General features: G+C 42.9%; 2 protein-coding genes across 2 annotated transcripts in view; one reads left to right on the top strand and one right to left on the bottom strand.

The window, feature by feature from the left end:
* Window positions 1-2,314: 2,314 nt before the first annotated feature.
* Window positions 2,315-21,008, bottom strand: FUNDC2 (FUN14 domain containing 2). Its single transcript, XM_047100734.1, has 5 exons — window positions 20,853-21,008; window positions 16,921-17,071; window positions 11,438-11,513; window positions 6,645-6,776; window positions 2,315-3,498 (listed from the first exon to the last, which is right to left on the bottom strand). The coding sequence occupies exons 1-5, from the start codon at window positions 20,986-20,988 to the stop codon at window positions 3,421-3,423; spliced, it is 573 nt and encodes a 190-aa protein (XP_046956690.1). The 5' UTR covers window positions 20,989-21,008; the 3' UTR covers window positions 2,315-3,420.
* A 2,742-nt stretch (window positions 21,009-23,750) lies between these two features.
* Window positions 23,751-26,559, top strand: part of F8 (coagulation factor VIII) — a 126,398-nt gene continuing 123,589 nt past the window's right edge. Inside the window, exon 1 of the mRNA XM_047100732.1 lies at window positions 23,751-23,896. Within this exon, the coding sequence (XP_046956688.1) occupies window positions 23,751-23,896 (146 nt within the window). The remainder of the gene's footprint in view (window positions 23,897-26,559) is intronic.

The following is a 26,559-nucleotide window of genomic DNA, read 5'->3' as shown; positions in this document are numbered from 1 at the left end:
GGGGAGGGGAGGGGAACCAAGACTCCCGGGGTTTGATGAATGTCCTGAAACTCAGTGGTGAGAGACTGGGAGCAAACGTGAAGTCCACACAGGCAGCGGGAAGAAAACGTACCTTAAGATGATGACACTAATGATAACCGGGCTGCTCAGCAATGACGCGGCACCTCAGCGGGACTGAAAACACGAGTTGTTTTTGAGGCTGAGCGGCAGCAGCCCTAAACTGAAAGCGACCCCGGACCCCTTTCCCCTCTCCTCTGACACCAGGGCGAACTTCAGGGAGAAGGAACTCAGGCATTAGAGCTCTGCTCTTATCAGGCCCACGTCCCCATCCTACCTAGTCCCATCGCGGGAGCGACTGTGGGTCAGAGGGTGGCCCGGAGTGCGAGGACGCCGGGAGGAGCCAAGGTGACTCGGGAGGGGACAGACAGGGCGCGGTGGGATGCACGGGGGCCGAGGGGCAAAGGGGAGAAAAACCTCACGAGTGTTCGGGCCACCGGGTAGGGCAGGCCCAAATGTGCTGTTACCACACGCCTGCCAGCAGGGGGCGCCAAAACCCCGGCCACGCTGCATACCTCTGTCGGTCAAGGAAAAACCGGTCTCTTCCTCCACCACTAAAAAGGAAGCCCAACACGTTATTGCACCCGGGGTACTGGAGAAAAGCGTGCCTCGCTAAACAGGCCTCGGTAATCAAATGAAAATAGTCGCCGGCTCCTCGTAGCTCGGTTTTGCACGAAGGGCTGGCAGCTGTTCTTTGGGGGGAAATCTTACCTCCCACTTCACCATCTTTAAGCAATGCCGCTGGCAACAGGGCCTCCAAGTAGAGACTCCACAAATGCGCGCACCCAGTCCTCCCCCACAGGCCCCAGAGCACAGCCACAAGCGGTGGGCAGAGCTCAGGCTCATTCTCACGGCGGCAGCGGGAGGCCGACCCGCAACACTGACCTTCACCGCGCACCTTAGGGCCCCAGAAGCAGCCAGCTGGGAATAAACTTCAGGAGAGGCCTATGGATCTTATTTCAACCTATTATCTACGACAACCTGCTCAAAGCTTAGAATGACCTGCCCATCTCTGTTGTCATGGCCAATAATCACGGAAAAACGGATGGATATAAGGCAACTCCCACCCCACTAGAGAGGCAGCCAGTGGCCACTCTCCCTGTCATGCAACCCACAGGGGCACAGGGCACTTCAGTTATGATTTACTTAAGTAAATCAGTCACCATTCTATTGCGCTGGGTGAATGACATGGCATAACCCAGGGACCCAGGCCTCAGAAGCAGAATGGGGAAAATTAAGGGACAAATAACTCAGTGTCTTCAATAAATATATTGCAGGCCAAAAACAAACAAACAAACAAACAAACAAACAAGCAAAAAAGAACATACAGGATTAAAAGAGACTTAAACAGACCATCTGAATGCAATGTGGGTATATGTCATATGGATACTGATTCAAACAAACCAAAATGTAAAACCTTGGAGATGGGAAATTTTGAAAACTGGCCGGATAACTGATGATATTAAGGGATTACTGTTAAGTTTTTGGTATGACAGTAGGGTACTGTATTCATGATTTTTAAAAACAGTTGTTACCTTTTAGAGACACGTACTTAAATATAATGAAATGATACATCTGTATTTGTTTCAAAACACTTGATAAAACAAGCTATAATCTGATGATCACTGCAGGTAGGTGATAAGATATATGAGGCTCATTGTACTTTCTCTACTTTTAGATATATTTGTTTTCTTAATAAAGTTTTCATATATGTTTTCACAATAAAAAGTAGTAACAAGTTTTTAAGTTCTTATACAAAATATGCAACACAGAGCCTCATACCATTATGATTTGAGGATGCTTCATACAAATTACAAGCAAAACTTTCATGTTGCCTTAAAGTAAGGGGAAAAATGCAGGTGGATGAATTCTAAAAAGTTCCACACATCCATTGGTAGCTACAATTTACAAATTCAATACATCATTCCCAAGATTAGTAAAAAGGCAAATGTTTTAAAAGAAGGCCTTAAAAACATACATTTTGCAAACAATCAGCTGCAAGTTTAGGAATTCTAAGTTTTCTGCATTCTCAGAACTCAAAAAGTCTCCAAGAATTCTTTAGATCAGTCCCTTTTCTGGATACATTTATATGAGGTCATCGTTCATATATTCAACAAACACTGAACACCTACTAAGTGCTCAGTTCCATCGTAACGGTGAAGACACAAGCCTTACCCTCCAGAAGTGGATATTCTAGATGAGGCTGCAGACGTGGTAATGGGCTATTATAACAAAATGTGCTAAGATTCTAAGCATGTGTATGTGTCTGTAAACTTTTATTTTGAAGAATAATTCGAAGAGGTGGGGTCACTGACACAGCACGTTATGTTGGAAGATGGCAATAATTTACTTCACACATGTCGCTGCTATTGTTCTCCACTCTGAATGCCTGGAACGCCAGCTCTTTAAAACTGTGGCTCAAATGTGAGATATTTCATACCAACTAGGTAGAGAAGTAGTAGAATTTCACACAGGAACTATGGCTACCCCTAAAGTTTTGACAAGAGGTAAATAATACTTAACGTTTCAAAGCTTAAAACCGTTCCTATGAGATAAAAATCCAAGAGCTTCTTCCATCTCCCACCTAAAGTCACTTATTTCACCATGAAAAAACCCTGTGGAAATAGCCATGAGTTGCTTTATGGTGGAATACATCCCTGGATAGTATCTTAACACCTTTAAGTGATTCACTAAGTTTGACCATTCAACAGTGTATCTATTGGTTGGTTTCCCTAAAGACGTTCCCTCCAAACACAATGCCTTCAGCTCAGCACAAGTTCATTCCATATTCAGATTTTTCAATTATAGTGCTTATACTGCCATTTTGGTCAGGATAATTACAGCAAGCATATAAATAGCTCTCTTTCTGTAATCTAAAAGCAACTAAAAAAAAGAAAGTAGACACCAAGATACCAAGTCTTTCATGCTTAAAGGCAAATATATTCAGTTCCTTTCCATGCAACACATAAGGTATCTATATGCTTATTATTTCTTTCCAAAGCAAGTCTGCGACAACCTCTGAGGATCCACTCATCCTCCAAGCTGGGCCATCTTATACCATGCTCTGTTAAGTATCTTATATGGGAGGAGGGAAAGGAACATTTTTGCTGACCTACAGATTAGTCAAGTGGGGAGTGTGCTGGGAGAAGAGCTAACGTCTATGGTCTCTTCCGTTGCCATCGAGCTCAGGGTAGGGCCATATCAACTTGTACCGACAGATGCCTATAGAAGCCATTCAGATATGCCGCAGCAGGGAGGAGGAAGGCACAGAAGAAGAGAAGCAGGAGATACTTGATGTCTATGATGGAGTGTAGAGGCTGCTGGCTGGAAAACACAGGAATAATGGAAGTGAAGTTGACCTCTTTAGGATGCCATGCCAAGTAGAAAGCCTCCGAAAAATCCACCAGTCACTAGAATGTTCTTCTTCACAAATGACACTACCTAGAAACAGAACAGAGCACAAATGGGTTGTTTTGCTAAGGACCTTATTGTTAGGAATCACGTGTCTTTTACCCTATGCAATCCCCACAACATGGGCTCTCTGATCAAGGCGGTAGCAGGGGTGTGAAGTGATGAAATTCAAGAGATGGTTTCAAGATGGGACTTCGAATGGATGACTAGCCATATGAGGGATTAGAAGGAGAAGCCAAAGGCAACTCCTTGGGTTCGGTCTTCAGTAATGTCTGTTACAGAGCTAAGAAATCTCCCTGAGAATTCATTCAGGAACAGGGAAGGACAGAGTTCACAGGGAAGTTATGGGAAAAGAATAAAGCTGTATTCAATAAACTGGTGACAGCTTACAATTTAAGTTTATATATATATATATGTGTGTGTGTGTATGCATATATATATATACATATACATATATACACATATACACATATACATCTATACACACACACACACACACACACATATATATATATATACACACACACACACATACACAATTTTTTTTGAGAGAGAGAGCAGGGGAGGGGTAGACAGAGAGGAAGAGAGAGGATCCCAAGCAGGCTCCACACTGTCAGCACAGAGCCCAACATGGAGCTCGAACCCACAAACTGTGAGATCATGACCTGAGCCAAAATCAAGAGTCGCATGCTTAACTGACTAAGACACTCAGGTGCCCCTACAGTTTCCAAATTCACTTCTTCCATTCTCTCTGACACCTACTTTCCAATAGAGGCTGCTCATTCTGAAGTCTCTTCTCCAAATCTCTCTACCCACTCATCCTGTCCGTCCATCAGTCCATCTGTCCATCTACCCACCCACTCCCCTCTGAGGCCTCTTCTCAATTAGATGCCACGGATTTGCATTCTCACACCTCAACACATCAGAAGATGTAAGTTCACAAAGCCTCTACCTGCTGTCTACTCATCTGCAGCTCAGAACATGCACTCAGCACCCTTTGGGTCCGATGACCATGCTCTATCAATTTCCATTTGAGAGACCTTTGGTAAGTCATTCAGACTGCCTCTTTTCCCCAAGTACAACTATCACCTTAGAAAGCATTCACTGATGGGGCGCCTTGGTGGCTCAGTTGGTTAAGCATCTGACTTTGGCTCAGATCATGATCTCATGGTTCATGAGTTCGAGCCCCTTGTCAAGCTTTCTGCTGACAGCTCGGGAGCCTTGGAGCCTGCTTCAGATTCTGTGTCTCCTTCTCTCTCTGCCCCTACCCGACTTGTGCTCTGTCTCTCTCTCTCTCTCTCTCAAATATAAATAAACATTAAAAAAAATTAAAACTGAAAAGCACTCATTGCGACAACACATCCAATATCCCAGCCTAATCATTTCATGAACTCAAGCAAAGTGGTGAGTTCATCTCCCAACCATTTAAGCCACTCACACCCTGGTCTTCTCCTCTGGGGCTCTCTAGCACTCTTCCTCCCACTATGTCTACGTCTCCCTATGTCAGTTCCACTTGTCCCCTGGACTTGAGGCCTTGTCTTTTGCCATCTACCATCAGGGGGAGTGAAAAAAATCATACGAATTCCTGAAGTAATTGTTTTCATTCATTATCTTTTTCTTACTTCCTACTCATTCCTCAACTCGCTACCATTTGGCCTTCAACTCCACCACCCCACCAAAACTGCTGTTGCCAAAGTCACTGATGATTTTACTGCTAAACACTGAATTTCTCATCCTCATTCCCTGGCTTCCCAGGTAAGAGCATGGGCTCTGAGGGGGGAACCAGCCACTAACCCCGGGGCCTGTGACAGTTCCAGACCATGAACAGGAATACAAAAATTTGTGGAATCAATTACAAACCTTTTGGTTAGTTTATAACAAATTCCCTCTGTGAGTCAACAGTTAGTTCTAATCAAACATTAGGCTAATACCTTTGACTATATACACTTCCCACGTCTTTGAAGAAGTTTTCAACAAACATGTATTACTTTTGTAAACACGTGAACAATAAACTTTTGGGAAAATGAAAACAGTGTCAGTTTCATAACCCTGAGCTTGAGGTGGAGGGATAGGAGTGGGAGGGACCACCTGCACTCCTGGGCCCTCACAGATGCTCCTTTCCATTCTGGGCAAAGGACCAGTTTCGGCCTGCCACCCACCACCACAGAGAGACTGCCATTATGCGCTTGGCGAGGGGACTTGTCCGTTCAGTACTTTCTAGTCTGCTAACTCATTTACCATTCATCTATCTGCTTTTCAACTTCTAAAAATTTGCTGACGTTTCTTGTCTTCTGGCATTCTTTTCCTGTTCTCTCGGTCCTTCTGGGTTTAACCTGTTTTATTTTGTTACCATCATTTGGCAGTATTTCAAGGCCAAGGCCTGTTGCAATTTACCTCTAAATCCTCCCTCTGCACTCATTCCAACCCCTTTCTCTGTGAATGCAGAAGAGCATGGCTCCAGGCCGTGCAAGGTAGAAGGCACCTTCTTGACTCCTTGATCCTATCTATTTCTTGCTCCCCACTGCAGTGCACTTATTTCCTTACACCCTTAACATATTTCTAGAGGTAATAAAGAAGAAGCGAAATACAGTCTTTTGAAAAGGAAGGACTTCTCCTGTCCAAGCGCCAGCCGGTATAACCAGACCTGGTTCTATGCGGTAGAGCAGGCTTGGCACAATACAGCCTGTAACCCAAAAGCAGCCGGCTGCCTGTTTGAAATAAAGTTTCCTCGTGACACAGCCACACCACTTGTCTGCATATCATCTGTGGGTATTTTCATGCAACGTGATGGAGCTCAGTAGTTGTGACAGAGGCCACAGGGCCTACAAGGCTGGAAATATTTATCGTCTGGCCCTTTATGAAAACAGTTTGCCCACCTCTGGGCTGGATACTCCTGCTACTCTCTGTACGTGTAAAACACAGACATTTCAGAGAAGGGTGTGCATGGAGACAAGTATGACTTAAAGCCATCTATATCCCACTTGCCGCACTGCCCCAATTCCTACAAGAAATTCAAGTCATGACCCAGCCACGTATGTACACGTATCACTTTGTGTTCTCGGTCACTGATAAAGGCCACCAACACATTACCCGGCTGTGAAACAAGGCCTGTGAGGCGAAGGTACTCCATCTAAGGCCGCCACTTTTCACACTGCAGGCAAACAAAACAGTCTCACCTCCTCTGCTTTGCTTTTGACCTCGCTGGGTATCTGGCTGCTCTTACGGATCTTCAGTTGTTCCTTGGCTTTCTTCACGTCCTTCTCTACTCGCTGCCAGTCAATCTTGATGTACCCAGTATGGTTTGCAAGCTAGAGTTGCAATAATGACAGCAAGAAATAAGAAAGATAGGCTTGTTATTTCTGTTCACTAGGGTTAATCACTGAAGCACATTATCAAAAACCTATCTGATTTTCCATTTCTGGAGACATCTGCCATCCCGTTCATTGCATGACAATGACATTCACTCCACATCTCAGTGTCCACCCTATGTGCAAGACCCCATGCCTGATGCCGGATCAACAGACTGGCCTTTGGTGACCGCTGGCAACTGTTTTACTTTATTTGTACTCTTATCCCTCACTAAGAACTTTTAAGTTCGTTTAAAAATATAAAATGGTAAGATGAAAATCAGAATGGAAACCCAAACTCAAGATTTCAGGTGAAGACACCTTACTGACCTTCGAGCCAACATAAGCACGAGTTTTCTGACAATGTAGTCATCGCTGTTGCTCAGAAAGAAATCCTCTAGGACATGGCTGCACAGAGATTTCTTACGAGCAACTTCATATACTGGGCACTGAGAAAAATACAACCAAATATACATATAGAATATGCCTACTTCTCTTTATAAAGACGGCAGACACAAACACTAAAACTCAAAAAAAACCAATTCCAATGAGAATGTGTGAATAGGATAAAAATGATTCAAGTAGGGGCATCTGGGGGGCTCAGTCAGTTGAGGGTCCTACTCTTGATTTCAGCTCAGGTCATGATCTCACAGTTCATGAGATCGAGCCCCACACGGGGCTCCTCACTGACAGTGCAAAGCCTGCCTGGGATTCTCTCTCTCTGCCCCTCTCCCACTTGTGTTCTCTCTGAAAATAAATAAAGTTAAAAAAAAAATGATTCAAGTATGTTGTTTTCTTATGGATTAATGTTGTCCTAGGAATGAAGAGACTGATTATACCCCACCAATGAATCTTCCACTGATACCGCTTCTCTCCACCGAAGTTTGGATTTCTCAAAGTATCTCAAATTGAAACTCTCCCCTCTGTAGTCTCCTACAGAGCACTGTGGCTCTTCCTCTAGTCTCTGTTTTATTTCACGGCACCACCGACCAGTCACCCACCTAAACCAGGCTGGAAAAAGTATTTGCAGTCCATATAATATACAAAACATTAGTATTCATAAAAACTGAAATTCTTCTCCAGATCAGAAAGGAGGCAAATTGTTGCTATTTGTAGACATCTCTGTCTACATAATCTCAAAGAATCCAACACAAAAAATAAACTGGAGTGCTGGGTGGCTCAGTCAGTTAAGTGTCCAACTTTGGCTCAGGTCATGATCTCCCGGTCTGTGGGTTCAAGCCCCACATTGGGCTCCGTGCTGACAGCTCAGAGCCTGGAGCCCGCTTCAGATTCTGTGTCTCCCTCTCTCTCTGCCCCTCCCCTACTGGCACTCTGTCTGTCTGTCTCTCTCTCTCTCTCAAAAATAAATAAACATTAAAAGAAATTCAGGGGCACCTGGGTGGCTCAGTCAGTTAAGCATCTAACTCCAGCTCGTCATGATCTCACGGTTCGTGGGTTTGGGTCCTGCGTCAGGCCCCACACCGGCAGTGTGGGGCCTGCCTGTGATCCTCTCTCTCCTCTGTCTGCCCCCACCTCTCAAAATAAATAAATAAACTTAAAAAAAAGAGCTTGCTCCCTATGATGAGAACTGGTTCTACACACGAGCTGCTTCCACAGCATGACAGCTGTACCTCCAGGCTGACGCTGGCGTCAGCTCCATGACCAAGATCTACAGGGAACGTCAGAGAAGTGGGGTCATGCCCAGCCACTTCAACAGAGGCTCAAAGAGTGTGGCCTGCAGGGTCCTCCAAGCCCTAGAGGGGCATAAAATGGTGGAAAGGGACCAAGATGGGGGCTGCAAACTGACACCTCAGGGACAGAGAGATGTGGACAGAATGCGAGACAGGTGGCAGCTGCCAACAAGAAGCATTAAAACATATGCTGTGTTAATAAACTGCCTCATTTGGGGAAAAAGGGGAGTTTAAGCAAGGCTGCAGAATACAAGAGCAACACGCAAAATCAATCGTATTCTTTTTGCTAGCAAGTGAAACAGCTGGAAATGGGAATAAAATTCATGATTTATAATAGCTGTAAAATAAATACTAGATAGAAATCGAAACAAAAATCAAATAGGATCTGCATGCTGAAAACCACAAAATGCTGAAGAATTTAAAGATGAACAAATAAATGGTGAGACAGGCCATCCACATGGAATTGAAGACTTGATGAAGAAATGATGTCCGATTCTTTCCAAGTTGAGCTACAGAGTTATTGCGATCCCAACCCCAGCAGGAGTTTTACAGATACACAAACAAGCTGCTTCTAAAATGTACATGGAAGGCACCTGGGTGGCTCAGTTGGTTGAGTGTATGACTCTTGATCTCGGCTCAGGTCATGATCTCAGGGTAGTGGGATCAAGTCCCGTGTCAGGCTCTACACTCAGCGTGGATGTGGATTCTCTATCTCTCTCTCCCTCTACTCCCTCCCCTGCTCACATGCTAAAATTAAAAAAAATATAAAAATAAAAGGTCTACGGAAAGGCAAAGGGATTAGAACAGCTAAAATGATTCTGAAAAAGAAGAGAATTGGAGGAATCGCACTACCTGATTTTAGGATTTACAACCCTTTAATATCCCTTTAATGGGACAAAAGAAAAAGTACAGAAATGGACAACACAATTTAAAAATGGGCAAAAGACCTGAGTAGACACTTTGTCAAAAAGGAGATGTGGACAGCAAATAAGCACAGGAAAAGATGTCCCACGTTATTAGTTGTGCCATTCTAAGTCCAACTGGAAAGTTTGGGGGCTGAGGGTGAGTGGCCAAGGAAAGCCACAAGTGCAACTAAAGCCCTAAGGTGTCTAGGAAGGAAATCAAGGCAGAGGTATACGGGATGTATGGATGAAAAATTTTAAATTCTATGCAAAGACATTAAAGACCTAAATAAATGGAAAGTACATATTCACACGACTCATTATCATAAAAGATCTTAATTTTCCCCAAATTTATCTATATCGTTCTCATGCAATTCCAGTAAAAATTTCAACAGAATTTTTGAAAATAATTGACAAGCCTGTTCTAAAATTTAGAAGGACAAGCAAAAATTATGAAAGCAGCCACGATGCTCCTGAATGATATGGGGAGGGGCCTGTATTACCAACTATCAAGTAGAAAGTTGACCAGACAACTCGAATCAGATCCACACGTCTGGACTGACATATGACAGATGCCACACTACAAATACTGAGGGCAGACTCACTACATGCCGCTAGCACAATGACGAGTACGAAGGAAAGGAACCTGGATCCCTGTGTGAAACGTCAGGCCTAGCGCCACCCGCATCCCTCTGGTGACCAGTAGCGTGAGTGCACAGCATGGACTCTCCAGGTCTCACCTCCCTCAGCAAGGAAGCGTTTCTAGTAGCAATTGCTTCTGTCAGTCACTGCCCCTCCAAAAAACAGAGGGTGCGCTCAGATTGAGACATTCTGTCACGTATATCAATACTGAACCGTTCTGTTGTACGCCTGAAACTCACATTGTATGTCAATTATACTTCAAGTGAAGAAAAAAGATATTTGAAAGCAACATTAAGGTATTTACAGAGTCTGGGGCAGGGTTGGGGGAGCACAGGGAGAGAGGTGTCACTGCACTTCTGCCCCACGGGGCAGGAGGAAGGAGAGAGGGGGAGATATGAGGGGGCCCACGACTTGCAGCGAGTCTGACCTCCTTGAGAGACGAAGCGAGGCCCGGCCCTGCAGCAGCCACCTCCCCCGTGTAACTACGTGGGACCTCCGGCCACAAGCACACACCCTCCCCTCCCCGAACTTCTGACCCATGGAAACTGTGAGAGAGAAATACTACACCCAACTGAGCCGGGCCCCGGCCTCTACCCTGGCCCGCCAGGTGCCAGCCCCCTCCTCCTGCACGGTCCTTCTTCCCCTGACCCATCTGGGAGACTGACTGCACCTGCAGTTCGAAGGCAGCACCGACCTTGCTGAAGTGAGGGCTGTCAACCATGGAAGGAGGCAAAGGGCTAGGAATTTGGAGACTGTGGCACAACCCAACAAGTTCTGTCTCCTACAGAGCAGTGCTTCTCCAGGAGTGTACAAGTACTCAGATGGGCAACTGCATCTACCTCCTATGGAATCGGGGGGGCAGTGGCGGGGGGACGAGGTCTCAAGCACCAGCGGTCTTTAAACGTCCTCAGGTGATTCCAATGTGGAGTCAGGTGTGCAAAGCAATGCCAAATGCTGCCTCAGAGAATCAATACCCAGTAGTTCTGAAATCAACTCCGGGCCAAACACACAAGACTGAATATCATTTAGCCCTCGTCTCCTTGGCTGCTCTGGGATCAATGTGCCCTGGGCAAAATAATAGTATCACAAGGTACTCGCATCACACTTCATATTTTTGAAATCACGTTTCATATTTCAACTGGTCTTGAAAACCCTATGAGGGAACTATGATAAGGAATATTCCCTGTTATAAATTATGAAATAAAATGTGACTAGTAGTTGATGAAAGTGGACTCAAATGCTCACTAGAATTTCAGACAGTACGCTGAAAACAAGGGCAAAGGCTGTTCTGGTGTAATACAGCCAGGACTCAAGTACGGCTCCTCACATCACATTCCCCATGGGCAAGGGGGACTTCCAAACACCCCGGAACACGTCACATACAGACCTGAAGGAGAAAAAATCCACCTCCCACAGCTGTTGCAGCCAACTTTCCAACCTTCTGGAATATGAAACCCGTGCACCTACAAAAACCAAACCAATATCAGACAAGTCGACAAGCTGTCAAATACACAGAAACATGTACTTCTAACAATGTTCAGATCGTAATTACCTTGGGATGATCCAGCTCCTTCCCACTCTTATACAACATAAGGAAGGAACAAAGGCTCTGCACTCAAAAAGACCCTGATTCAAATTTTACCTCTACCACTTACTAATTTTGAGCAAATCCCTTAAAGCTTTTAGGTTGCAGGGTGCCTGAGTGGCTCAGTCGGTTGGGCAACTGACTTCAGCTCAGGTCATGATCTCACAGTTCATGGGTTTGAGCCCCGAGTCGGGCTCTGTGCTGACAGCTCGGAACCTGGAGTCTTCTTCGGATTCTGTGTCTCCCTCGCTCTCTGCCCCTCCCCCGCTCATGATCTCTCTCTCTCTCTCTCTCTCTCAAAAATAAATAAACTTAAAAAAAAATTTAAAAAAACTTTTAGGGGTGCCTGGGTGGCTCAGTTGGTTGAGTGTCCGACTTCGGCTCAGGTTATGATCTTGCAGTTCGTGAGTTCCCATTGTGTTTCTATATATAAGCAACGAACAATCCAAAATTGATATTTTAAAATACCATTTACGATAGCATCAAAAAGAAGATGTGCAAGACCTCCAAAGCATTGCTGGGAGAAATTAAAAGAAACCCAAACCAATCCATAAACCATGTTTATGGATCAATGCAATGCCAGTCAAAATCATATCAGGCTTTTGGTAGAAATTGGCAGCAAGCTTATTCTAAACTTCATATGAAAATGCTGCACTGGGTGTTATATGGAAACCAATTTGACAATAAATTTCATATATTAAAAAAAAAAAAAAGAAAGAAAATGCTGTGTACCCAGAACAGTCAAATCAACTTAGAAAAACAACGTTGTAAGATTTATGCTACCTGATTTCATGACTTATTATAAAGTTATCGTGATCAAAACAGTGTGATGCTAGCACAAAGACAGACAAATCAACTTAACAAAGAGTTTAGAAACAGGGGTGCCTGGCTGGCTCAGTGGGAAGAGCATGTGACTCTTGATCTTAGGGTCATGAGTTCAAGCCCCACAGTGGGGGTAGAGATTACGTAAAAATAAAATCTAAAAAAAAAAGTTCAGAAACAGACATATAGTTAGTTGATTTTTGACACGAGTGCAAAAGCAATTCAGTATAGAGAAGTATGGTCTATTCATCAAACCATGTGGACACAATTACATATCACATGCAAATAAAGAACTTAGATTCCTACCTTGCAACATAAACAAAAAGCAAATCAAAATGGATCAATGGATCATGGTCCTAACCGAAAAATCTAAACCTATATATCATCTAGAAGAGAACACGGAAGAAAATCTTGGTGATCCTGGGTCAGGAAAATATTCTCACACATGACACCAAAAGCTACAGGTATAAAAGAAAGAGCCAATAACTTACATTTCAAGGTTCAGAACTTCTGTTCTTTACTGTTAAGATAATAAACCGCTATAGAGTAGAAGAATTTATTTGCAAACCACATATCTGATATAAAACTTGTACCTGGAGTGAAGAACTCTCATAACTCTGTTATGAGAAAATCAACATCCCAATAAAAATATGGAGAAAGGAAAACAGATACCTCATCAAAGATATATGGATGGCAAAAATAAACCCATGAACAGATGCTGACATCATTAATCGTTAGTGAAATGCAAATTAAAGCCACAATGAGATACCACTTTCCACTCACCAGGATGGCTGTGATCAAAACGACATACTGCCAAAGTGTTAGGGCTGGTAGAGGTATAAGATAGTACAGGCACTTTAGAAAAGCATATGGCAAGTTCTTAAGACATTAAAGCATTCCACCTATAATCCCCAGCCATATTATTCACAGGTATTGACCCAAAAGAAATGAAAGCATACATTCACAGAGACTTGTACACAAGTGTTCACAGCAGTTTTACCCCCAAAGTGGAAACAAACCTGTATCTAACAAAGGTAAATGGATAAACAAAATGGTTCATCCACACAGCGGATTACTACTCAGCAATAAAAAGGAATGAACAACTGATTTAAAAAAAAAAACAGCACAGATGAACCTCCAAGTTAACATGCTAAGCACAAGAAAGCAGCCAAACAAGAACACATACTGTATAATTCCATTTATCTATAATTCTAGAAGATGCAAAGTAATCTGTAGTGATAAAAAGTAGATCAGTGGTTGATAGAGGCATAAAAGGGATTATGAAGAGGTATGAAGAAACTTTTAGTGATAGATGTGCTCATTACCTTGATTGTGGTGATGATTTACAGGTGTGTATATGCCAAAATTTATCAAATTGTATACTTTAAACAACCATATCTTATGATATGCCAATTTATTAAACTGTTAAAAAAATAATAAAGAACAGCCAAGAAATTCCTAAAAACCAAGATGGCAGTTGCGGTTCCACACACACACACACACACACACACACACACACACACACACACACACGCAGGTCTGACACATGGCAGAGCACTGGGGGGAGGACAGCATATCCAATAAAGTGAGTTGGGACAAGTGGGTATTGTACGTGGAAAAAAAGAAAGAAGTGTCGACCAACACTAAACACCAAAAACGATTCCGGGTGGATTTATAAATGTAAATGTGAAAGGTAAAACAATAAAGTTCTAGCGTGTGGGGTAGGCAAAAAAAATTACTTCAACAGAACATAAAAATTACTAACTATTAAGGTAAAGATCGATAAAATTGACATTGAAAATACTACACGTTCATCAAAAGACACCAAAAGGCAAATGAAAAGACAATCACAGAATGCAGAATGTGCAAAAATACCTGCAAAATGTACAACCAATAAAGAATTCGTATTCAGAATACATAAAGAATGCTTACAACTCTCAATAAGAAAAAGAATGACAACTTAAGAGAAAAATTACAAAAGATTAAAAATGAGACTTCATCAAAAACGAGGTCCAGAAGGGTCATGGAACACACGTAAAAGCTGTTCAATTCCACCAGTACTCAGGGAAATGCAACGAAAACCATGTGAGATGCCACGATCAGACCACCAAAACTTTCGGTCTGGCAGTACCAAGTGCTTACAAGAATGTATAGCATCAGGAACATCAACCCTTGCTGTGGAGAGGCAAACAGTTACAATCACTTTTGGAAAGTGGTTTTTCAAATCAAGTAACAGTTTGACATTACCCAGCAAAGCTGAAGACACTTAAACCTCACGACCCAGCAATTCAACTCCTGGGTCTAGACCCTACAAAAAAGTGCATATGTATGGACCAGGAAATTTATATGGAGTGTTCATATCAGCAGTGTTTAAATTAGCCAAAAATTGAACCAACCCAAGTGTCAGTCATCACCTGGATAAGAACACTGTGGTATACTCATCTGATGGAATTCTAAACACCAATGAAAACAAAGGAACTACAACTACACGCATGGTCGTGTATACGAAAGAAGTTGAGAAAAAAGGGAAGACTCAAAAGAATACACAAGTGCATCTATTTAAAGTTCAAAAGCAGGTCAACGACAGTATAATATTTCCTGATTGAACTGCTGTTAAAAGTAAAAAGAAAAGCAAGGAGCTCAGGACAGCGTTCATCTCTAGAGTTTTTGGGGTGCCAGCCACATGTTTTCAACCTGAGTGTCTGTTAAACAGGTGCTCACTCCATATGTATTCATAATATCATATGCGCTGTTCTATAGATTATGTTGTACAATAGGAGTTTTAAATGTAGAATGGAGAGATGAGATTGATGCATTATGTCTTCCTGACTAAATCTATTAAACCTGTTGAGTTTACTACAAATAAATCCATAGGCTGTGTCACATTAAGAACGCTATCATCTGACACAGCTAAGAAACAAGCGGCTAGCTCCCTAGTATACCACTTTCTGGCTCTGAGACCCTGGACCTTCTAAGCCTTAGTTCCTATAAAATGAGAATGATTACAGTACCAATTTCAGAGTTGTTGTGAGAAGGAAATGAGCTATCTATATACATACTTTACATATTTGTGTATTTTTGCATTCTCCACTTCTCAGTGTGGAGAAAAGGGAACCCTTGTGTACTCTTGCTGGGCCTGTAAACTGGTACAGCCATTGTGGAAAACAATATGGAGGTGCCTCAAAAAACTAAAAATAGAACTGCCATATGATCCAGCAATTCCACCTCTGGGAACACATCTAAAGGAAATTAAAACATGAACTCAAAAAGATATTTGCACCCCCACGTTCACTGCATCACTGTTCACAATAGCCAAGACATGGAAACAACCTACGTGTTGATCAATGGGTGAAAAAACATGAGATATGATCTATCTATCTATAGAGAGATATTTTCACACACACACACACACAATGGACTATTATTCAGCCATAAGGGGGGGGGGAATCCTATCAATTGTGACAACATGGATTCACCTTGAGGACATGATGCTGAGTGAGGTAAGTCAGACAAATAAAGACAAATACTGCAAGATCTCACTTATATGTGAGATCTTATATGTGCAATCCCTTATTTAAAAAACTTTTTCAAATTTAATGTTTATTTTTAAGAGAGACAGAGCTCAAGCAGGGGAGGGACAGAGAGAGAGGGAGACACAGAATCCGAAGCAGGCTCTAGGCTCCAAGCTGTCAGCACAGAACCCAACGTGGGGCTCAAAGTCATGAACCGCGAGATCATGACCTGCGCCAAAGTCGGATGCTCAACCAACTGAGCCACCCAGGCACCCCATGTGCAATCTCTTATGTGTACAGTCTAAAATAAACACAAAACTCATAGAAAAAGACATCAGATTTGTGGTTACAGGGGGCTGGGGGAGGGGGAACTAGATGAAGGTGGTCAAAAGGTACAAACTTGGAGTTATAAATAAGTATTAGGGACATAACGTACGATGTAATGTCTGCAGCTAACACTGCTGTATAAGAAAATGGTTATGAGAGTAGATCCTGAGAGTTCTCATCACAAGGAGAAAGTATTTTCTTCTCTTTTTACTGTATGTATACGAGATGATGAATGTTCATTGAACCTACTGTGGTAACCATTTCACAATGTATGTAAGTGAAACCATCATGCTATATACCTTAAACTTACCCAGTGATGCATATTTATTTCTTGATAAAACTGGAAAAAAATGAGGATAGATAATACCAGTACCAATTTCAAGAGTTGTGAAAAGGAAATGAAATATATAAATACTCAAAATACTGCCTGGAATGTAATAAATACTCACGTGTATAACCACAACCATTAAGTAGCACTTTAACAAGATGTTTAGATGAATGCTACACATTAAGTGATCAATTTCACAAAAGTTCATGTGTTTTCACTGGTTAAGGAGGTGGTTCCCACGAGTGCAATACTAAATCATGCAAAAAAAGATACTGGACATCTTTCATATCACTTACCATCCAGTGACACCTCCAATTACCAGCTGGGTCGCCACGCTGTATTTTTCAGCTGAGGGCCCAGATTCCTGCCCAAATAGCTTGCGCCACCATGGCTGCTTTTTAGCAAATTCTGCAAGGTCCAGTGACTCAAAATTTCTCTCAAAGTTTCCTACAAGAATTAAGATACGGAATAAGAAAATACTTACTTTTACAATAAATCACAATTCTTAACTAGATTGAGATTTTTAAGAAACAGGTATTGTAATAAGAACCTCCAAATATTATTATATTTTAAATAGTAAATTAACTCTGAAATCGTGGATAGCATTTTTAAAAATCAGAATAAAATCAACAAATAATAGCTGCCTTAGAGAAAAAAATAACTAGACAATTTAGAATTAGTGCTCTAATTTTTCCTCTCGAATTTAAAAACAAGCAAAGGACCTACAAAAGCCTGCTAGTAATAATTAGTATCTGAAATGAAATGGATTTTTTTCATTTGCCTCTCCTTTTAATGTTTGTTTATTTTTGAGACAGAGACAGAGTGCGATTGGGGGAGGGGCAGACAGAGAAGGAGACACAGAATCCAAAGCAGGCTCCAGGCTCTGAGCTGTGAACACAGAGCCTAATGCAGCGCTCGAACTCATGAGCCGTGAGATCATAACCTGAGCCGAAGTCAGACACTTAACTGACTGAGCCGCCCAGGCGCCCTTGCCTCTCCTTTTTGAAGAGTCACTCAGTACTATTCAGTAGCCCACAAATTCACAAATTCTTACTACTATATGAATCTCCATTGATAATAAGGATAAACGGTAATGTTTTATTGAACTCTTACTAGACAATGCTTACCAGGAAATGTGCTAAGCAACAAATACATATTTCTAATTAAATCCACAGAACATAGTAGGTACAAAAAAAAAGGTACTATTTATTAACTCCACTTTCTAATCAAGAAATGGAAGCTCAGGGGTGCCTGGGGGGCTCAGTCAGTTAAGCATCCGACTCTTGGTTTCGGCTCAGGTCATGATCTCACCGTTCCTGAGCTAGAGCCCCGCATCGGGCTCTGTGCTGACAGTGCGGAGACTGCTTGGGATTCTCTCTCTCCCTCTCTCTGCCCTTCCCCTGCTTGTGCACTCTCTGAAAATATATAAATAAACATTAAAAAAAAAAGAAATGGAGGCTCAGAGGTTAAGTGATTTGCCCAAGAAAGGAGAAAGAGTTAACAAAATGTCTAATCCCTTTCTCTGTGAGAAGATAATGCAGGGATAAATTTAATGAAATACGCACAAGACCTCTGCACTATAATAAAGAACAAAACACTGCAGGGAAACAGTGAAAATGACTGAAATTAATGGAGATATGTACTATGATTTGCAAGGCAATATTATTAAAATGTTCATTCTCTCCATATTGATGTATAGACTCAAGACCATCCCAGTCAAAAGGTAGGTTTTTATCTAGAAATTGACAGGCTGGTTCCAAAATGTATTTGGAGGTGCAAAAGACTTCCTTGAGTAGTGTTCCAGCTACTATGGCAAATTATGCCAAACCTTCATGGAGCTAAAGAATCATTTATAATGCTCTTAAACTCTGTGGATCAGGATTCAGATAGGATATAGTGTTACAGTTTACCCCTGTTACACGATGTGTGAGGATTCCGCTGGAAGGCTTACAGGCAGAAGGTCTGGAATCATCTCCCACACTGACATATACAGGCTACTTCTCTATGTAGGTTAATTTGGGCTTCCTTACAGCATGGTGCCTAGGCTCAAGGGTGGATGGCCCAAGGCAAGTAGTGAGAGACCAATGGAGTGAAGGAGCATGAGGGCCAGCCAGAAACTATGAAAACCATTTAAGACCTAGCCCCAGAAGCCATGCAGCGTTACTTCTACCACATTCTGTAGAAGTGGTCACAAATCCTTATGCAGATTCAAGAGGGAATGCATAGATCCCATCCCATCCCATAGATTCAAGAGGGAATGCATAGAGGAGTATCAAAGTCACACCGAGAAAAGAGCAGCTGGAATGGGAGATATCGTTGCAGTTGTTTAGGAAAATCTAATGTGCCACAAGTGGTCAAAACAATTTGGGGGGGGGGAGAACAAAGTTAAAGGAATTTCAAGACTTCTCATAAAGCTACAGAATACTACAGCTGCCTAATGTCAAGACTTACACAGCTACCATATTTGACGGTGTACCACTAACCTAAGGATACACAAATATTATCAATGGAAGAGAATACAGAGTCCACAAGTAGATCTACACATACGGTCATGTGATTTTCAGTAACGTGGCACCAAGGTAATTTAATGGAGAAAGAGTCTTCTTAACAAATTGTGTTAGAACTACTAGTTATCTGTACTGAAAAAAAAATGCAATCCCTACCTTACATCAGACACGAAATATACTTCAAGATGGATCACAGACCCCAATTTAACAGAACCAAAATATGGACACGTGAGGAACTGGGTCTTCTAATGGCTTCACAAGTAGTTACATGAAAATTATTTTTCTTTCTTTTAATGTTTATTTTTGAGAGAGAGAGAGAGAGAGAGAGAGAGAGATGGAGCATGAGCAGGGGAGGGGCAGAGAAAGAGGGAGACACAGAATCAGAAGCAGGCTCCAGGCTCCCAGCTGTCAGCACAGACTCCAATGCAGGGCTGGAACCCATGAACGATGAGATCATGACCTGAGCTGAAGTCGGATACCGGTCGGAGGCTCAACCGACTGAGCCACCAGGCACCATGAAAAATTATTTTTCTAATGTAACATTAAGCACCAGCACAACACAACAGTAAGACATTACTGCTGTGTTGATGAAGAAATTCTCTCCCTGGGTTAAAGAATATCAGTGAAAACAAGAATACGTTTTGAGTTTTGTTTTAATGTAACTTTACCAAAGTCCATCAGCTCTATAGGGGGCTCCAGTCAAAAGGGGTCCCTGAACCTGTATTTTTTAAGTGAATGAGAGCAGTCTACTCCGCAGGAAAATAATTAAATTGTGCATTCGAACCCTTTAATCACTTAGATTTGGTGGGGTGCTGGTCAATGTTTACCAACCGGCTGGGAGTGATCTGCTGCGTACATCCATTTCCACTATGTAGTCACCCCCGGTGGGTGTGACATCACGACCCTAAGGGCTGGAAAGAGACGCACAGCAGCAGACCATACTGTTGTTTCCATCACATAGACACAATACATGTGAATAACCTCGAGAGCACACATAACAGCGAAACACAGCAAATAATTAAGAAGTGATGAATTCTGAATATCCTCACTGCCTTTGTTTTCAACATAATTTACGTAATTGGGTGGGTTTACATAATTGGGTTTTCGATGATAGCTCTGTTTAGCAATAGGATATTGAGAGCCAGTAATGAACTAAATATAACCTGAAGCAGGATAATTAGTCGGGGAAGAAGCATGACTTAAAAGTCATGCTCCCGTGTATATTTTATTACAGGGAATCTTCCTGACCACGCGGACTAAATAAGAAACGATTTCAAAGTACAATCCGATGTGTACTACTCTTTGGAAGACATTAAAAGCGCAAGAGGAGGCTCCCTGCGCACAGAAAGAAGCTTGCCAGGTGTTGGGGACGAACGTGCAAAGGGACAAAGAAGCCGCCTCGGTCTGAAAGCGCCAGAGTGCTTCCGAGAACAAGGACAGAACGTTTCCCGGCTTAGGCTGTTCGGGGCGGCGCCGGAAGGCTGAGCGAGGCCAACCGGAGACAACGCCTCGGGGCGGTTCGGTCCCAGCCCGGCGCCTGACCTTGGCCGGACCCTGGGAGCGGCCGGGCCAGCGGCGAGCCCAGGGCGCCCTCCCCGGCCGCGAGCGGCCCGGATTCCCGGGGGAGCTCTGCCGAGACCCGCCGGCGCGCGGCCCTCCCCCTTCCGGGACCCAGAGAGGCGGCTCCGCGTGGCGTCGGCGGTGCGCGCGCCCGCCTTTACCTTGACTGGAAGCGGCCATTTCGGCGAGCTCGTCTCGCGATGACAGCCGCAGGGGTTTGGCGCGATAGGACACGGAGTGGCGCGCCGCCGTCGCCGCCGCGAGCGGGCTTCCGGCACGTGGGCCAGATGTTTCCATTCCCACGGCGGCAGCGGAAGAGGCTGAGCGGCGCGCCCGGAGGTGGCGCCCCGCCCGCGCGCCAGCCTGCGTCACAAGGCTCCGCGGCCCCGCCCGGCAGGAGCGCCGGGCCGCGCGTGCGCGGAAAGCCTTCCCGGACTGACGTGCCCACCTAGCAGATTCCCGGGACGCGCCCACGACCCGGCCCTTCCCTAGTAAGGACTGTTTTACCCATTACATTATTAAAAATAACACTGGCTCGTGGTGTTAGTTCATGGAAATGTCGAGCAGGTATTTATCGGCGCTTGCTCTGTGCCCGACTCCGTTCCAGCGCAGAAAGACATTTTAAAAAAAACCGTTGCGATTTTACTGAGAAGCGCTTGGAAAGAAGAGCTTCCCTGCCTGCAGGGCCCGTGGAGCCCTTGGAGCTTGTGCCAGGGCGCGTCTCCCCGCCCCGCAGCTACTCCTGTCGCTCTCACTCCGTCCTAGTTAGTGGCCGCTTCCGCGTACCGAAGACCGGTGTTAGTTCTGAACTCCTCTCTCAGCGCCACAAATCCACTTCAGCGGCAGCCCCCATCAATAGCCCTTCACAGTGAATCCGGCCATTTCTCACACTCCACTGCTACCGTCTTAGCCCAAGTCACAATCATTTCTTGCCCGCAGTTGACAGGTCGACCTGCTCCTCCTCTTTATCCCCCTGAAGTCTGTCCTCTCCACCGCGGACGGAAAGATCAGTCTAAAAGGTAATTCTGATCACAGCCTTCCTCCATTCAGAACCCTAGCCCGGCTCCCTAGTGCTCTCAGTGCGGAAGCCAAACTCCCTTTGCCGAAATGTAATCTCGGTGACACTTTCCATGACCGTGCCCATTTAAACTCGCAACCTGGTACACCCCTCTTTCCCCTTCCCCTGCTTACTTTCCTTTTGTGTGAGGCACTCATGTATCATACGTATTGCTTCTATCAGTTGTTTATATTTCTCAAAGCTGTGTACCCAGTGCATGGAAGTGTAGCATAGGAGTTTGGAGCATGACTTCTGGAACTGGATTACATGGGTTGGAATGCTACCACTTGCAACCTCTGTGACCTCGGCCAAGTTGCCTAACCTCTCTGTGCTTCAGTTTCATCACCTGTAAAATGAAGACAAGAATAGCAGACCGCATTAAAGTAAAGTAACTTAGATCAGTTCGTGGCATATAGTACATGCCAGCTATTATGTCTGCATCCTGGTGCCTAGTAGAAGGTCTCAGCAAATGGTTACCAAAGGGGCTTCTTCCTACTTCTTTCCAAGCTGGACAGTACCCTACCAGTTGCTCCCAGGTACATTCGTATCTGTGCAGAACTGGGCTCTCAGTGATAACATTTCTTGTAGCAACGCTGGTGAAGCTTCTTCCTGTTACCTTCTATACTTTGAGGCCCTCCCCCGTCCCCCCAGATAAACATTAACCTGAGTAGGGCCTCTGCTTAAGCTCAGCACCGCTACCTTTTCATGTAAGGAGATATATCCCATACCTCAATGCAAACCAACTTAAGCATCAGGTAACTACAATGCAGGATTAAAAAAAATACATGAATGCTGGGTGGTTATGAGTGCTATCTACAGAACTGAAGCCAGGAGCCTTATCAGTAGTGCCGGTGGGGGTAGACAACTTACAACATAAATGTGGTGGGCCATGTTTAAGCTCATTGAGAAGGCGAGATGTGAGCCAAGACTTGAAGGAGATATGGAAGTGGAAATGTGTAGAGGTCTGGGGGAAAGGTGTTTTAGGTAGAGAAAATAGCAAGTGCTAAGGTCTAGGTGCAAGAGAGTGCTTCATATTTTAAGGAAGAGCAAGAAGGCCAGTAGCCATAGTGATATGAGGCCGCAAGAGGTCTGGAGGAAAGGGCCGTGCAGATCATGGGAGATACTCTAGACCATGGTAAAGACGTAGGATTTTACTCTGAGTGAAGTCAGAGGCCAGTGGAGGGTTCTGAGCAAAGGAGTGACATGATCTGGTTTATAGTTTTATTTTTTTGTGTTTTTTCTTGATGTTTATTTCTTTATTTTTGGAGAGAGAGAGAGAGAGTGAGAGAAAGAGAATCCCAAGCAGGCTCCACATTGTCAGCACAGAGCCCCACGTGGGGCTTGAACTCATGAACCCTGAGATCATGACCTGAGCCGAAATCAAGGGTCGGAAGCTTAACTGACTGAGCCACCCAGGCACCCCTGCTTTATAGTTTTAAAAAGTCACTTGGTGGCGGCTATTCGAGGGGTAAGGGCAGAAACAGGGAGACTATTAGAATACTGGTTACTCTTGTTTGTGCAAGCGGATTCCAGAATCTCCAACAACATCCAGACCTCTTGCTGCTGCTGCTGCTGCTGCTGCTACTAAGGAAGAAGGCTGGACTAGGCTAGGAATATGAATGCACATTAAAGCTCCTCTTCACCTTGACCTCTCCGTCCCTCTCTTCCTTTCCTTAAAGGTTCTGCTAAAGCAGCATTCTTGTGTCCCTACCACTCTCAGAAGTGAATGGGTTAAGATTTAGCTCAGCCTCCCTTTTCCTATTCGGTTCTTCCTGTGGCTGCTTCCCACTGCCACAAAGGAAGCAATCTTATCTGTTACTGCTTACTGCTAATGCTGCTGTAATATCCAGCAGGTAAAGTTCCCTAAAATTCACAGCAAAAATTTTGGGACTTTTCTCTAAATCATAGAAAATTTACCTTTTTTCTCCTGGGAGCTGAAGATATTTTAGAGGAAAAGTATTCTTTCGCTTCTTCAGTTGAACATTTTCTAGCAATACGAGCCATGCAAATAGAACTCTCCACCTGCTTCTTTCTGTGCCTTTTGCCATTCAGCTTCAGTGCCACAAGAAAATACTACCTGGGCGCAGTGGAACTGTCCTGGGACTATATGCAAAGTGAACTGCTCAGTGAGCTGCACGTGGACACAAGGTAATGGCATGTTCTACAGGGTCCAGTCAGGACTGTGAGAATGTGATTGGTTGGAGGAAGGTGCAGACATCAGGTTAGGATAGCTGTGATGCTGGTTATATGTGATATCACAAATGCTAATTGCCAATTGTTGTCACAGATCTGAACTATTTGTTGATATGTTGCTCTGTTTTGTCCATTGCTTCTCTTTGTCACATGCCGCCACTCTGGAAACCAGACCGCAGAGTAGAGGGAGAACAAGGAGGCAAGGAGCCTGAGAGAGAACAAAACTTCCCCCAGCCTACCCCCAAGTTTCCATCCAGAGAAGCAGAGCCATGAGATCCCATCAATATTACCCACAACTTTAGTCTGTACTTCTGTGTGGGTGTGGTGTGGTTTTGATATCTTTGCCCGGTTTTGGTTTAAGGATTAGCCATGAGTTGAGAAGCTTTTCATCTTTTTGGGTTGCAGTGCATTTGGGGAGACTAGTATTAAATAATTTTTTCGATATTATGTATGATCATTGATTTATTCAGATTTCTCTGCCTCTTCTTCAGTCGAATTTTGTTGTATACATTTTCCTAGAAAGGAATCTGTCATCCCTAGATTTGATAATGTATTGGTATCAAGTCACATAATAGTCTTGTGATGTTGTTCAACTGTTCTTTGTCTGTAGTTCTGTTTCCTTTTTCATTCTTATATTGTGTATTTCCTCTTTCCTTCTCTTAAAAATAATATTTCCGGAAAGTGTCTCAATTGTATTGATCTTGTCAGGAACAATCTTTTGGTTCTATCAATTTCTACTTTTACTTTCATGAATTCATTCCTTCTTCCTAATTTCCTTTGGTTCATTTCGCTGATTTATTGCTTATTGAGTTGAGTGCTGAAATCGTTTATTTTACATTTTTTTTTGTTTTCTTTAAAGGTGTATCATACAGATTTAACCCCAATACATCTATAATGGCAATTTAATATTAACTGTGATGTCATACGTACTTTATAGTCTTTTTTGTCCTTTCTGTTTGGCTCCCGACCCTCCTTCTACATTAGCCCCCTTCTTGCCTGTCCCCAACCAGATAACCCTAGGATGATAGTATAGACTCGTGCACACACACATACACATATATATGCAAATAAAGGTTTTGTTGGTCATTGTTTTACAAAAATGGGGTATTACACACACTTCACTCTCTCATTAACACCTAGTATAATTCTAAGTCAATTGGCATAGCTTCAGTTCATTCTTTTTAATGACCATATAAGGTTCCATATTATTTCCATTTTTTGGTCATTATCTCCTATATCATTACATACGGTGGTTTTATTCCTCTGGGACTCATTCTCAAGAGGAATATGTTACAGGAATGAAGGGAATATTTTCTATTTGTTTTTAACTTCCAGAAAGGCCAGAACTCTTCAAACATTTCTGCTATCAATGTATGCAAGTGACCATCTCCCAGCTTTCACATCATTAAGTGTTATTTTGTTTTTTAACTTTTTGTCAATTGGGGTATAATGATACTGTGTCATTACTTTAATTGTCATTTAATTTAATCCTTTTATTTCTTAGGTTGAACATCTTTTCAAGTGCCTGTTGGCTCTTGCATTTATATTTTGAGATTTGGCTATTCTATGTTTTGCCCATTTTTCTTTGGGCTCTTTTATTTTTTTTAATTACAAAAGCTCTTTTATTATCACAAGTATTATCCCTTTATTATATTGCATTAATATACTAGCGCACAGAGCAATTTCCCCCAAGACCTATTGTCTACTGTTTGTTTATAACTTTTAATAAAATTTTTAAAAATTTATGCTCAAGTGTATCTACCTTTTCTTTCATATCTTCAGAGTGGCCAGTGTTGGTTAAAACCATTTTCTGCTCATCAAGGTTGTATGTGTATTCTCCCAGATCTTCTTGCAAGATTTTTATTGTTTTGCTTTTTACATTTCTGGTGTCAATTCATCTGATATTTATATTTGCATATGGTATAGAAGTGGGTATATTTGCATATGGTATCCCACTTCTGTCTAGTTTTATTTCTATCCAGATCAGTAGCCCTATTGCAGTGGCACCATTTATCAAATAATACATCTTTTACTGCTGATTCGAATAAACACATTCATCATATAAATTTCTCATATATACAGGGCACCTGGCTGGCTCAGTCAGTTGGGTGCCCAACATTGGCTCAAGTCATGATCTCATGGTTTGTGAGTTCTAGCCCCGTGTTGGGCTCTGTGGAGACAGCGCAGGGCCTGGAGCCTGCTTCGGATTCTGTGTCTCCCTCTCTCTCTGTCCCTTCCCACTCATGCTCTGTATCTCTCTCCTTCAGATATAAACATTAAAACATTTTTTAAAAATTCTCAAATATACTAGTATCTATTTCTGGATGCATTGAACTAACTTTGATCTTGCTATGCCAATACCATACTGATTTGATTACAGTGGAAGAATAAAATGCCTAATCTTCTAATACCTGGCTAGTGGACTCAGTCCTTGCTGCTCTTTTTTTTTTTTTTTTACCTTTCTTAGCATTTTATTATGCATTTTATTCCTCTATGTAAAAATGTTAAAAATTTTTCCAATTAAAAAGAAGTCCTGTTGTTAAAAGTCCTGTTGTGATTTTAATTGGAATTTTATTAAACTTCTACATTAATTTTATGAATATAATAAACAGAAGCAA

Source organism: Lynx rufus, unplaced genomic scaffold (genome assembly GCF_022079265.1).
Source record: "Lynx rufus isolate CCGP_SWC_20201006 ecotype Redwood Valley unplaced genomic scaffold, mLynRuf1.p SCAF_52, whole genome shotgun sequence".
NCBI lineage: Eukaryota > Metazoa > Chordata > Mammalia > Carnivora > Felidae > Lynx > Lynx rufus.
This window is presented reverse-complemented; position numbering and strand designations above follow the sequence as displayed.